The sequence below is a fragment of the Sus scrofa genome, chromosome 13, assembly GCF_054392235.1.
Source record: "Sus scrofa isolate SSC_HxYL_T2T_F1_AM1 chromosome 13, Sscrofa_HxYL_maternal_Yorkshire_Landrace_v2.0, whole genome shotgun sequence".
Lineage (NCBI taxonomy): Eukaryota > Metazoa > Chordata > Mammalia > Artiodactyla > Suidae > Sus > Sus scrofa.
Window position 1 is genome coordinate 37839999 of NC_139395.1, and position 12326 is coordinate 37852324.

Here is a 12326-nt window from a genome sequence, read left to right on the forward strand (position 1 = left end):
TGGCAACACTAGATCCTCAACCCACTGAGTGGGGCCGTGGATCAAACCCTCGTTCTCACGGATAGTCAGATTTGTTTCTGCTGAGCCAAGATGGGAACTCCAATTATAATTATTTTAATGTCTTTGCTGCCAATTCTAACATCCATGTTGGTTTGGGGGCAGTTTTATTTGATTGGTTATTTTCTTCATTATGGCTTGGGAAGTGTTTTCTTTAGTTGAGTAAATAGAGGTAAGAGATCAAGGCAGATAAAATTGAAAAGGTAGAGTACCAGAGAGGAGAGAGCTACACAGAGAAAGAAGCTTAGAGCATTGAGTATTTAGCAGACTATATCCAGACTACTACCCATTTGGAGCACTCACAAAGCCAGGCATAGTACCTATTCCCACCAGCTAAACTGGAGAAATTTATAATTCACAGGGTATTTGGTAGAGTTCTCAGAGATGGGGTATAATGTGATGCCCTAGACTGAATACTGCTCTAGAGCCAGCTAACAGCTCGTCAAAACAGGATCCAGAAGGATTAAACCACTTCCAAGTAACATTACTGTATTCTAGAACAAAGCTTAAGAAGACTTATAGAAATACAAAATTATCAGCATGCAACAAGGTAAAATTCAGTGTCTAGCATCCAAACAAAGATTATCAGATATGCAGAGCATCTGGAAAGCAGTAACAGTAAGCACGCCTTATGCCAAAATCTTGGTTTCTAATGTCGTTCTCTACTAAACAAACAGGGGCTCATTAGAGAAATGTCTGATTTCCAGAGTGTAAGCAGGATATCACATGATAAATCTGGAGTATCTTCTTTTGACAGAAAGAAAAATTTTTTATTTAAAGAAAAGTTCTTAATAATATAAGAGTCAGGTTGAAGGAGCTCCCACTGGCCAAATTAGGGATAATTTAACCACCAAAATCAATTGTGGTTATAAATTATTTAAAAAGAAATCTATATGTTTATGCCAGTGATAATTAGATATATGAGTAAATGGGGGAAACGGGATGACTTTTCATTACAGTAAACCCACCAGTGCTGACTGGTAAATGTAGGAATGAATGGGGAAATTCATCATTTCACAGTTATCATAAAACAATTGTAAAGATTGAATTGGACAAGTATCATCAGTGATTGATAAATATGTAGGAACAGAATATTTACACGGTCTTAAGTTGTCTCGCTACAGATTGCCCATTAGTTGCGTGGGGAAAAAATAGCTACTGCATACCTGAGAAACTGGAAAACACTTTGGCTAGGCGACTAAAATTAGCATCACATATGAGGGGCAGAGGAATATGTGGCTGCCTAAGATATGATACCATAGGAAGGATCCATCACTATGCAGAATTCATTTAAGTCTGAAACATGAGGGAACAGACAGACCACAAGCTAGGAATATTCTATTCAAGTGGAGTGTGTAGTAGGCAAGAGCAATGATTATGTGCCAAACTGAAAAAATGCAGGAGTTCTTGCTGTGGCATGATGGGTTAAGAATCCAACTGCAGCAGCTTGGGTCACTGAGGAGGCTCAGGTTCGATCCATGGCCCATTACAGTGAGTTAAAGGGTCTACTATTGCCACAGCTGTTGTGTAGGTTGCAGCTGCATCTCGGACTCAGTCCCTGGTCCAGAAACTTCCATATGCCATGGGTACAGCTCTTTAAAAAAAAAATCTAGAGAGACATGATGACTAACTTCAGTACATAATACCAGACAGCATCCTGAACTAGAACAACAAAGGTTCTAAAGGATATTAGGAAGTCATTGGAGAAGTTGGATTATTAAATTAGAGTGTTATTTTTAAAACTTATTGAATTTGATAACTTTAGTTGTGTGAAGTTATGTAGGAGACTATCCCTATTCTTAAGAAATACTGGAGGTTGGAATTCCTGTCGTGGTGCAGTGGTTAATGAGTCTGATTAGGAACCATGAGATTGCGGGTTCGATCCCTGCCCTTGCTCAGTGGGTTAAGGATCTGGCGTTGCCGTGAGCTGTGGTGTAGGTTGCAGACAAGGCTTGGATCCCACATTGCTGTGGCTCTGCCATAGGCCGGTGGCTACGGCTCCGATTAGACCCCTAGCCTGGGAACCTCCATGTGCCACAGGAGTGGCTCAAGAAAAGGCAAAAAGACAAAAAAAAAAAAAACAAAAAAGAAAGAAAGAAATACTGGGAGTTCCCTTGAGGCTCAGTAGGTTAAGGATCTGATGTCATTGCAGTGGTTTGGATCACTGCTTCAATCCCTGACCTGGGAACTTCCACATGCTGCAAGTGCAGCCAAAAAAAAAGAGGAAAAGAAAGAAATAGTGACTATGCGGTGGTAAACAGCTATGATTATATGTATCTTATTCTCAAAATGGTACAGAATTGATTTTATATATATGTATTTTTTATATATATATTATATATATATTAAAAAGGAAGCACTAAAAAAGTGGTGAGGGAAAAGTTTAGTAATGGATAAATCTGGGTAAAGAGTATAGCAGTATTCTTTGTATTGTTCTTATTCTAACAGTTCTCTATGTTTAAAATTATTTCCAAATATAAAGTTTTTTGTAAAAGATTTTGTGTTGGCCATATACTTTTATATATACATTAGCTATTGCCTGAATCTTGAGTCTCCATAATAAAATGGTAATAAAAATTTTAAAAACCTAAACTGACCTTTATAAGAAGTCTAAATTTATACTTGGTAGAACTTACCATAAATTGACACTTGTTGGTATTTGTATTCCCTAGTGCCTATATTGAGAATTTCTACTAACTTGTGTTTTTACACCATACACAAAAATGAACTCAAAATAGATTACAAACCTATATGTAAGGCTGAATACTTTAAAACTCTTAGAGGAAAACATAGGCAGAACACTCTGTGACATAAATTGCAGCATTGTCTTTTTTGATTCACTTCCTAAGGAAAATAAAAACAAAAATAACCAAACAGGACCTAATTAAACTTAAAAGCTTTTGCAGGGAGTTCCCGCAGTGGTGCAGCAGCAATAAATCCAACTAGGAACCATGAGGTTGGAGGTTTGATCCCTGGCCTCACTCAGTGGTTTAAGGATCTGGCGTTGCCTTGACCTGTGGTATAGGTTGCAGACATGGCTTGGATCCTGCGTGGCTGTGGTGTAGGCCAGCAGCTGTAGCTCCAATTGGACCCCTAGCTTGGGAATCTCCATATGCCTTGGGAACAGCCCTAAAAAGCAAAAAAGAAAAAAAAAAACTTTTGCACAGCAAAGGAAACCATAAAAAATACGAAAGATAGCCCACAGAATTGGAGATCTTTGCAAATGAAGCAACTGACAAGGGATTAATCTCCAAAATGTACAAACAGGTCATACAGCTTTATATCAGAAAACAGTGCAACTGAAAAATGGTGAGAAGATCTAAATAGACGTTGCTCCAGAATTACTACTAATTTAAGATTTACTAAATCAATTTAGCTTAGATTTTTCAAATGAAAGATTATAATTGGTATTTCAATTTTGGCTTAAGATTTCTGCATTAGGAATTACCATCAAGGCTCAGCAGTTAACGAACCCAACTAGTATCCATTAGGACACAGGTTTAATCCCTAGACTCCCTCAGGTGGGAGACGCAGCTTGGGTCCAGCCTTGCCTGTGACTGTGGCGTAGGCCAGCAGCTGCAGCTCCAATTCAACCCCTAGCCTGGGAACTTCCATATGCCTTGGTTGCAGCCCTAAAAAGACAAAAAAAAAAAAAAAAAAGATTTCTTCATTAAAGTCCATAATCAGAATTACTCTGCTTTGAGAATGTATTGGATAATTACCTTGAATGTTTACATTGGTTTGAGATACTATGCATTTAATATGTTGATGATTAGTAGAAAGAATTATACTTTGAAGAATGTGATCTCCATACTGCCTGAGAAATTAGTCTCATTATGTTTGCTTATGAACCTCAAGTTCAGAACTCTTAAAATAGCATAAGTATATTGATGCATTAGAGGCTACCTGAACAAAGAATACAGTAGTATCATGACAGCTTTCTTTTTCCAGAAAACTCTCACTAGAATTACCGATGAGTTAAAGAATGAGAATGTTCTTCCTTTCTTGCTTGATCAGAATGAAATGGAGTTGACTTGCATTTCAGCATTCCATGCATGCAGTTTGGAACTGACTACAAGTAACCTGAGTTGTCAAAGTTAACAAGCCTCCTTTTTTTGTATTTTTTTTAGTCTCCCAGAGTGAAAGAGTCATTAACAAATTCTGAGGTAAGTAGATATGATTATTGAATCGTTAAAGTATGTGTGCTTTTTTTGGTTTGGTTTGGTTTTAACATTAAGCACATTTTTTGGTATGTACCCAAATGGAAATGAGAATTTATGCCAGTCAGATTTTATTAGAGGAGTTCCTGCTGTGGCACAGCGGGTTAAGGATCTGGCGTTGCCACAGCTGTGGTATAAGTCACAGTGCGACTTGAATTCAATCCCTGGCCCAGGAGTTTCCACATGCTGCAGGTGCAGCCAAAAAAAAAAATTTACCAGTATCGATTCTGAGTTTGAATGGACCTTTGCAGTAAAGTGGTGCCACTACACTAATTTTTAAAGTTGGCCTAAGGACCCAGACAGAATGTTCTTCCTTTCTTGCTTGATTTTATGAAGTGCTGTTTTTATCTTAGGCTGCTTAAGTGGAAAGTAGGCTTTGTGTATTAATCTGTCCAGGAATTTGTCATATGCCACCTTTTTCCTTGGCCTCTTCTCTTGTCAAATAGATTCTGATATCTGTAGTTATTGCCTCAGTGTGATAGGAGAGCCTACTAATAATAAGTTATGATAAAATACACATAACATAAAATTAACCATCTTAACCATTTTTTAAGTATGCAGTTCACTGGCATTAAAGTACATTCACAGTGTTGTACAACCGTCAGCACCAGCCATCTCCAGAATTCTTTTCACCTTGTAAAATGAAACTCTGTACCTGTTAAGTAGTGACTCCCCATTCTCTTCTCCCCCCAGCCTCTGGCAACATCTGTTCTACTTTCTGACTCTGAATTTGACTACTCTAGGTACCTCATATAAGTAGAATCATAGAGTATTTGTCCTTTCCTAACTGGCATCTTGCATTTTCCTAACTGGTATAATGCCCTCAAGGGTCATCTGTGTAACATTTCCTCTTTGTTTCCTTTTTAACGCTGAATAATACATGTGTGTGTGCCACATTTGCTTACCCATTTATCTGTTAATGGACATTAGGGTTTCTTCTACTTTTTGGCCCTTGTGAGTAATGCTGCAATGAACTTGGCTGTACAAGTACTTGTTTGAGTCCCTGCTTTCAGTTCTTTTGGGGCTATACTCAGAAGGGAATTGCTGGATTATATGATAGTTCTATTTTTAATTTTTTTGAGGAACCACCGTATTGTTTTCCGTAATGGCTGTACTATTTTACATTCCAATCTGCAGTGCACAAAGTTCCAGTCTCTTCACATCCTCTCATTACTTTGTATTGTATAACCTTTCTGTCTTAGAGGTAAACGTATATGTGCATGCAGTTTGGAGGCCACTGTCTTTTTTGAAATAGTGCTGATAATTATAAACATTAAAAAAAAAATCTTTTGTGTGTGTGTGTGTGTGTGTGTGTGTGTGTGTTTTTGGGCCACACCATCTGCAGTGTATGGAGTTCCCAGGCTAGGGATCGAATCAGAGCTGTAGCCACAGCAACACTGGATCCGAGCCGCGTCTGCAACCTACACCACAGCTCACAGCAACACTGGATCCTTAACCCACTGAGCGAGGCTAGGGATCAAACCTGCATCCTCCTGGATGCTAGTCAGTTTTGTTTCCGCTGAGCCACGATGGGTACTCCTCAAAATTAATCTTAAAGTTCTGTTTTTCTACCAAAAACCAGAGCCAGTTAGTAACTTTCGATTTCCTATGAAGCTAAGTGAACACAAAATTTTACTTCCTTGTCTCTCTTTCTTTTTTTTTTTTCTTTTCCTTTTTTTAACTTGATCGACTGCACCTGCGGCACATGGAAATTCCCAGGCTAGGGATTGCATTGGAGCTACACCTGCCAGCCTACACCACAGCCACAGCAGCACCAGATCTGAGCTGTATCCACAACCTGTCGCAGCTTGCAGCAACACCAGATAGTTAACCCACTGAGTGAGGCCAGGGATTGAACCCTCATCCTTATGGACGCTGTGATGGGTTCTTAACTCTCTGAGCCACAATGGGAACTTTCTACTTCCTTGTTTCTTTGATATTACTTTAGTAACAGCTGTTAGACCTCTCATTGCCCTTTTAATTTTTTCCTCCTTTAACTCTAAATTTTAGCTGTTGCATTGATTTTGTTTTCCCCACTAACTTATAATTTTGAATATCTTGTTTTATACTCAGAATCAATCTTTTTTCCTATTACATAATTAAAATTTATGAAATATTTCAAACGTCCAAAGTAATATTTAATGTTTATGTTAATTATAAAGCTTCACATCCATTTCAAACAGCATTTCAGATAAGTTAAGGAATCATTGGTTGATTTTCTTTTTCTGTAAGTAATGGAGGGTCCCTAACATAAAAGTATGTTACTTCTGTTATTTTGTACTTCATAACTTAAGTTTGTATTTTATAGGTGCTGTTTTGCTAGGCAAAGGGGATAGAATAAATGCAGTTTAAAATAAACATGGAGTTGCTGCTGTGGCGCGGTGGGATTAGGGGTCTCTTGCGAGCACTGAGACATAGGTTCAGTTCCCAGCCTGATCCCTGGCCTGGGAACTGCACATACCACCGGGCAGCCAAAAAAGAAAAAAAAAAAAAAAAATGGTAGTGTTAAAATAAATGTGATACAGTGAACCCAAAGAAGGGGAAAATAGGGAACTACTTATATCTGCTACAACATGACTGAATCAAAAAACTGCTAAATGAAAGAAGCCAGACACAAAAGAACATACATTGTATGATTTTGTTTATACGTTGTTTCTTTTGTTTGGAAAAAGGCATATTGGTAGAGACAGAGGGTGGATCAGTGGTTGCCTAGGGGCTAAGTGTGAGATTGGGAGTTAACTGTGGTGTTAACTCCCAATCTTTTCTAAAAACCATTGAATTGTGTACTTACAATTGGTGAATTTGATGGGACATAAATTACACCTCAAAAAGTTCTTAAAAACAGGGGGCTTCTAATGCAGCTCAGTGGTTAACAAACCTGACTAGAATCCATGGGGATGCAGGTTCAATCTCTGGCCTGCTCAATGGGTTAAGAATCCAGCGTTGCAGTGAACTGTGGTCTAGGTCGCAGACACGGCTCAGCACTGCCTGTGTGTTTTTGTTACAGCTGTTTTCAACCACGCACCCTGTGGGTACTTTACTCCAAGTTCCAGAACAGATTTCTGCTCATCTACCTCAGTCCGCAGGGCAGATGCCTGCGCAGCTGACTCCGGTCTCCCTGCCGCCTGCTGCAGAGTTGGCTCCAGTGCAGGCAGCCCAGGTAGGTGGTGCTGCGGGGCCCTGGGTGGGGGAGGAGGACCACCTGGGGGAGAAGGTCGAGGTCCAGGTAGGTTCTGAAACAAGGCAGAAGTTCTATTTGCACAGTTTTACTTTTATGCAAACGAGAAAGTCTGACAAGGATGGCAGAGGTTCTTAAGCAACAACATAAGTTAATGTTGGAAATATCCCAGACAGCAAAAGTTTAGCAGGCGTCAGCACTTTTCCCCTGATGCATAGGCAAGGGGTTCTGCCCAAGCCTTGGCAGTTGCACTGCACCACTGCACACTTAAGGGGCAGCAGTTGGGGAGACTTGGAGGCCCAGCACCTGAGGCTCCTTCTTGGGACCCTGGAGGGGGCTTTCTCACCCATTGCGTCATCCCCCACCCACTGTCTCCCCTTCTGCCCACAGAAGCCCAAGAGGCACCATTCCCAGCTGGGCTTGGGCTGGGTGGTGTAGTTCGCAGTGTGGGGAAGCCTGGGGTGAGCAAAGCCCATGCTGCCTCATGGCAGAGATTGGGGGGAGTGGAGGCACTTGTCTGAAAAGGGTGATGGCCTCCATTCACATTGCATGGCCCACCGCATGCGCCCCACAAGCAGCAAGGAGGACCAGGACCAGAGCACTACCCAGTGGCACCCGGCCCCACAGGAGGAACAGGCCTGCCTGCCTTACTGGCTGGACCCCTCAAGAGAGCTGCTCCCCTGGTGAACCACCACAGTGAGAACCCAAGGGGAACAGGAACCACCTGCACCTAAGGGAGGTCCTGAAGCTCTAGGGTGGGGTGGTGGGTGAGGGCACCAACCTGAGGACTGGACCGCAACAAGAGGGGCTCCCCTGACCCCTACTCCCAACCCCCGCAGGGAGGGCCTTCTCCAGCCAGGCCAGGAGAAGTGAAGGAGAAGAGGGGCCCTGTCTTGTCAGCTTTTTATTAGGTCATTATTATGATCAAGTTCAGAATGTAGCTGGCACTAAGGATCATTTTTGGCTTTTCTGTTTACTTTAATCTGTCTCTGAGCTGTGATTTTCCTGTATTATCTTTTTAAGGTACTTGTCGGAGTTCCCATTGTGGCTTAGCAGGTTAAGAACCTGACAAATATCGGTGAGGATGGGGGTTCCATCCCTGACCTTGCTCATTGGGTTAAAGGATCTGGTGTTGCCCTGAGCTGCAACGTAGGTCACAGGTACAGCTCAGATCTGCCATTGCTATGGCTGTGGCTGTGGCGCAGACCAGCAGCTGCAGCTCCAATTCAACCCCTAGCCTGGAAACTTCCTCATGCTGCAGGGGCGGCTGTAGAAAGAAAAAGATACTTGTCAAGACTTGCCTAGTGCCTCAGTGGGTTGGGGATCCAGCATTGTCCCAGTAGTGGCTCAGATTTCTGCTGTGGCAGGGGTTCCATTCCTGGTCTAGAACTTCTATATGCTGAGGGCATGGCCAAAAAAAAATACTTCTCAGTTTTGTGGGGGTTGATTTTATTGAAATCTGGTGATGTAATCTGTGAATCCGCACAATCAGGCACACAGAGACGTCATTAAATTAGAGCACACTGAAAGTTGCAGAGGGAATGGGGGTCCCCTGGGAATCTCCATGCTCTGTAGCCCCTACACTTCCCTCAGGAAACTTCAAATACTGTCTGCAGTACGTGACCCTGTGCTCCATGGTGAGAGTAAGAGTTCCAGAGTCTATTCATTTATTAAATAATGCCGATGTTTTTGTTTTATTTTTTCCCAAAATTCAGGTGAGAAGAAAAAAAAATGGAAATGTAGATGTTTTCTTCCGCATCCCAGTGGTGCTCTGCCTTAAGAGACCCCTGCTCAGAGCACTTCCACTTGGACATGTTCTAACTTCATTTCACCTTTTCTTCGCCCAAGCTTTCCATTTCTGTCCATCATGTGGGAAAAGAGGCGATTATCTTATGAAAACTGATGGAAAGATTGGATTCATTTTATAAAGGGCTTAAATAGAATGTATATCCTCCAGGGACAGCTGTATAGCTTTCAGAAAGTGTTAGTTTAGTCCTTAAAGACCTAGAAATTCCAGCTTGGATGGATTCCCCAGGGCAAGCCAGTTTAGACCCTACCTAATGTGTTGTATGATACACTGGCAGATTTTTTGGCCCCCTGCATCTGCGCTATATGGAAGTTCCCTGGCCAGGGAACGATCCTACGCCACAGCTATGGCAATGCCAGATCCTTAACCCACTGTGCCACACAGAAACTTCCTGGCAGATTTTTAAAGGGAAAAACCCAGCTTCATGTTCTCTTCCCTTGTGGAGGGGAACAGGGTTCTGAAAAATACAGCATTGCAGTGTGGCTGTGTATGGAATTTCACGTGGGTTTGAGAATTGCCTTTGTACTTGTGTCTGACTCGGGCTGACATTCAGTTCTTGTTACTGCCTTGCAGTACATGTCTTCCCACAGCAGAGAGTGTCCTAGGGACTAGGATAGTCACATCTGGAGGTGAGGAAAATGCTGCTGAGTGGACAAGTCCTCTACTGACGAACATTAGTCACGTCCACACTTAATAGTCCAGGCAATGACTTTATACTTTTCAATGCTTTTTTAGGCTCAGTCTTCAGGAGCAGGTTCACAAGAAACCAAGATCCCAATCAGTCTAGTACTAAGGTTACGGTAAGCAGACATTTTGTTGTTGTTTTCTGAATACTCTGAATAAGTTCATTTCTCCTTGTAAGTTAGTTACTCCTTCTAGTAATATGTGCCTGAGAGCAGCTGGGTAGGGTTGTGCATCCTCCCAGTGTCAAGTGCTGTTTGCTTGCAGGTATATTATTTCCGTCAGAAATAATAGCGGCCTTGGAGTTCCCATTGTGGCTTAGTGGTTAGCGAATCTGACTAGGAACCATGAGGTTGCGTGTTCGATCCCTGGCCTTGCTCAGTGGGTTAAGGATCTGGCATTGCCGTGAGCTGTGGTGTAGTTCACAGACATGGCTCAGATCCCACGTTGCTGTGACCCTGGTGTAAGCCGGCGGCTACAGCTCCAGTTGGACCCCTAGCCTGGGAACCTCCATATGCCATGGGAGAAGCCCTAGAAAAGGCAAAAAAAAAAAAGAAGAAGAAGAAGAAGAAGAATGGCAAGAACATAAATTAGAAGGGTTATAGGACAGTTAGATGATCACTCAGTTGTTTGCTCTGAGCCCTTAATGTGAGCTCATTAGGACAAATCATATGATTCTATGGTCAGAAAGATGTGTCTGGAGGCAAAGTTTGCTGGTATATGTAGGCATAATTTGTACAAATAAATTCAGAACTCATTTAATACATTTTGTTTTCTTTCATAGGAATTCAAAAAAAGAACTAAATGATATTCGATTCGAATTTACTCCTGGGAGAGGTGAGGCATCAAAACATTGAAAACAAAATAACCTCTCATTTGTCATTTAAGGAAATGTGTGTGAAGTTTCTATCCATTAGATATATTTTGCTCTTAAAGATAAAAACGTTCCCGTTGTGGTGCAGCAGAAATGAATCCAACTAGTATCCATGAGGATATGGTTTGATCTCTGGCCTCACTCAGTGGGTCGGGTATCTGGTGTTGCTGTGGGCTGTGCTCTAAGTCGCAGATGTAGCTCAGATCCCAAGTTGCCATGGCTGTGGCATAGGCCAGCAGCTACAGCTCCAATTTGACCCCTAGCCTGGGAACCTCCATATGCCGTGGGTGCGGCCCTAAAAAGCAAAAAAAAAAAAAAAAAAAAAAAGTTCATGGGTTCCTGGTATAGGAGTTCCCTGGTAGCTCAGCAGGTTAAGGATCTGGCATTGTCACTGCTGTGGGTCTGGTTACAGCCGTGGCATGGATTTGATCCCTGGCCAGGGAACTCCCACATGTCATGGCTGTGGCCCCAAAAAGTGCAGTTCATTTATTACTACCTCATTTAGCAAACTGAGTATAGTACAAACAGTAATGAATATAGCTCTGATTTGCTCCTTACCATACAGCAGGCATCGTGTTAAGCAGTATCTCATTAAATTCTCAGAACAGCTCTTAAAGGAAGATTATGTCTCCATGGCATAGTTGATCAAATGAAGGCTTAGAGAGAGTAAAGTAACTGGTTACAGTTCACATAGCTGAGAAGAGATGTAGCTGGAATTCATACCCAAATCTGTTGGTGCACAGTTCCTGCTCTTATCACTGAATATGGTTGTCCTCTCTGACAGCAAAGAAGCAGCAGGGCTTCCTATGCCCTTCCTCCCCAGCTAAAGCTATGCCCTGTCATGCATCGTTTCTGGCCATGAACTTCTCCCCACAAACAAGGCATATTCTCTCTCTCTTGCCTTCGTTACTCAGGATTCTTTCTTGGGAAGTGGCCCGAAGCCAGCGAGTATCTGTCCTATGTGCCTTTCTTACTCTTCCCGCTGTCTCTGTATCATGAGCAGCTCACTCTCAAATGCAAAGAACAAATGCATATGTACAGAGGTGTTTCTGTTTTCCTTTTTAAAGCCAGACAGTCACATTTTAAGGTACGATTTCAAATCACTGCTCATTGGTACAAGTAGAGGTCCTCCCATTCCCTCCAGGGGTTCTCTTTAGCCATCAGGAAGGAATCATTTGGAGATGAGGTTAACTGATGGTACTCTGTCCTCATCTTTTTAGTTTCTAGTTATATACCCATTGCTCAGATTGTACTACCTGGAGTAAAAACAAGATATGAAGGAAAGCCCATCAGAATAAAAAAGAAAATGTTTTTTAGCAAAAAAACTTTGAGTGTAATCCCCAAAGAGAAGAGATTACAATTTGTTCTCTTAAGATTTAATTGGGGAGTTCCCATCGTGGCACAGTGGAAACAAATCTGACTAGGAACCATAAGGTTGCTGGATCGATCTCTGGCCTCGCTCAGTGGGTTAAGGATCCAGCATAGCCATGAGCTGTGGTGTAGGTTGCA

General features: G+C 42.0%; 1 protein-coding gene across 2 annotated transcripts in view; it reads left to right on the plus strand.

The window, feature by feature from the left end:
* The window catches only part of OXSR1 (oxidative stress responsive kinase 1), a 96167-nt gene that overhangs the window by 78607 nt on the left and 5234 nt on the right, over positions 1-12326 (plus strand). For both annotated transcript variants that reach the window (XM_084987082.1, NM_214342.2), the window contains 4 exon segments: positions 4188-4223; positions 7285-7437; positions 9998-10062; positions 10728-10780. In XM_084987082.1, coding sequence (XP_084843208.1) covers positions 4188-4223; positions 7285-7437; positions 9998-10062; positions 10728-10780 — 307 coding nt within the window.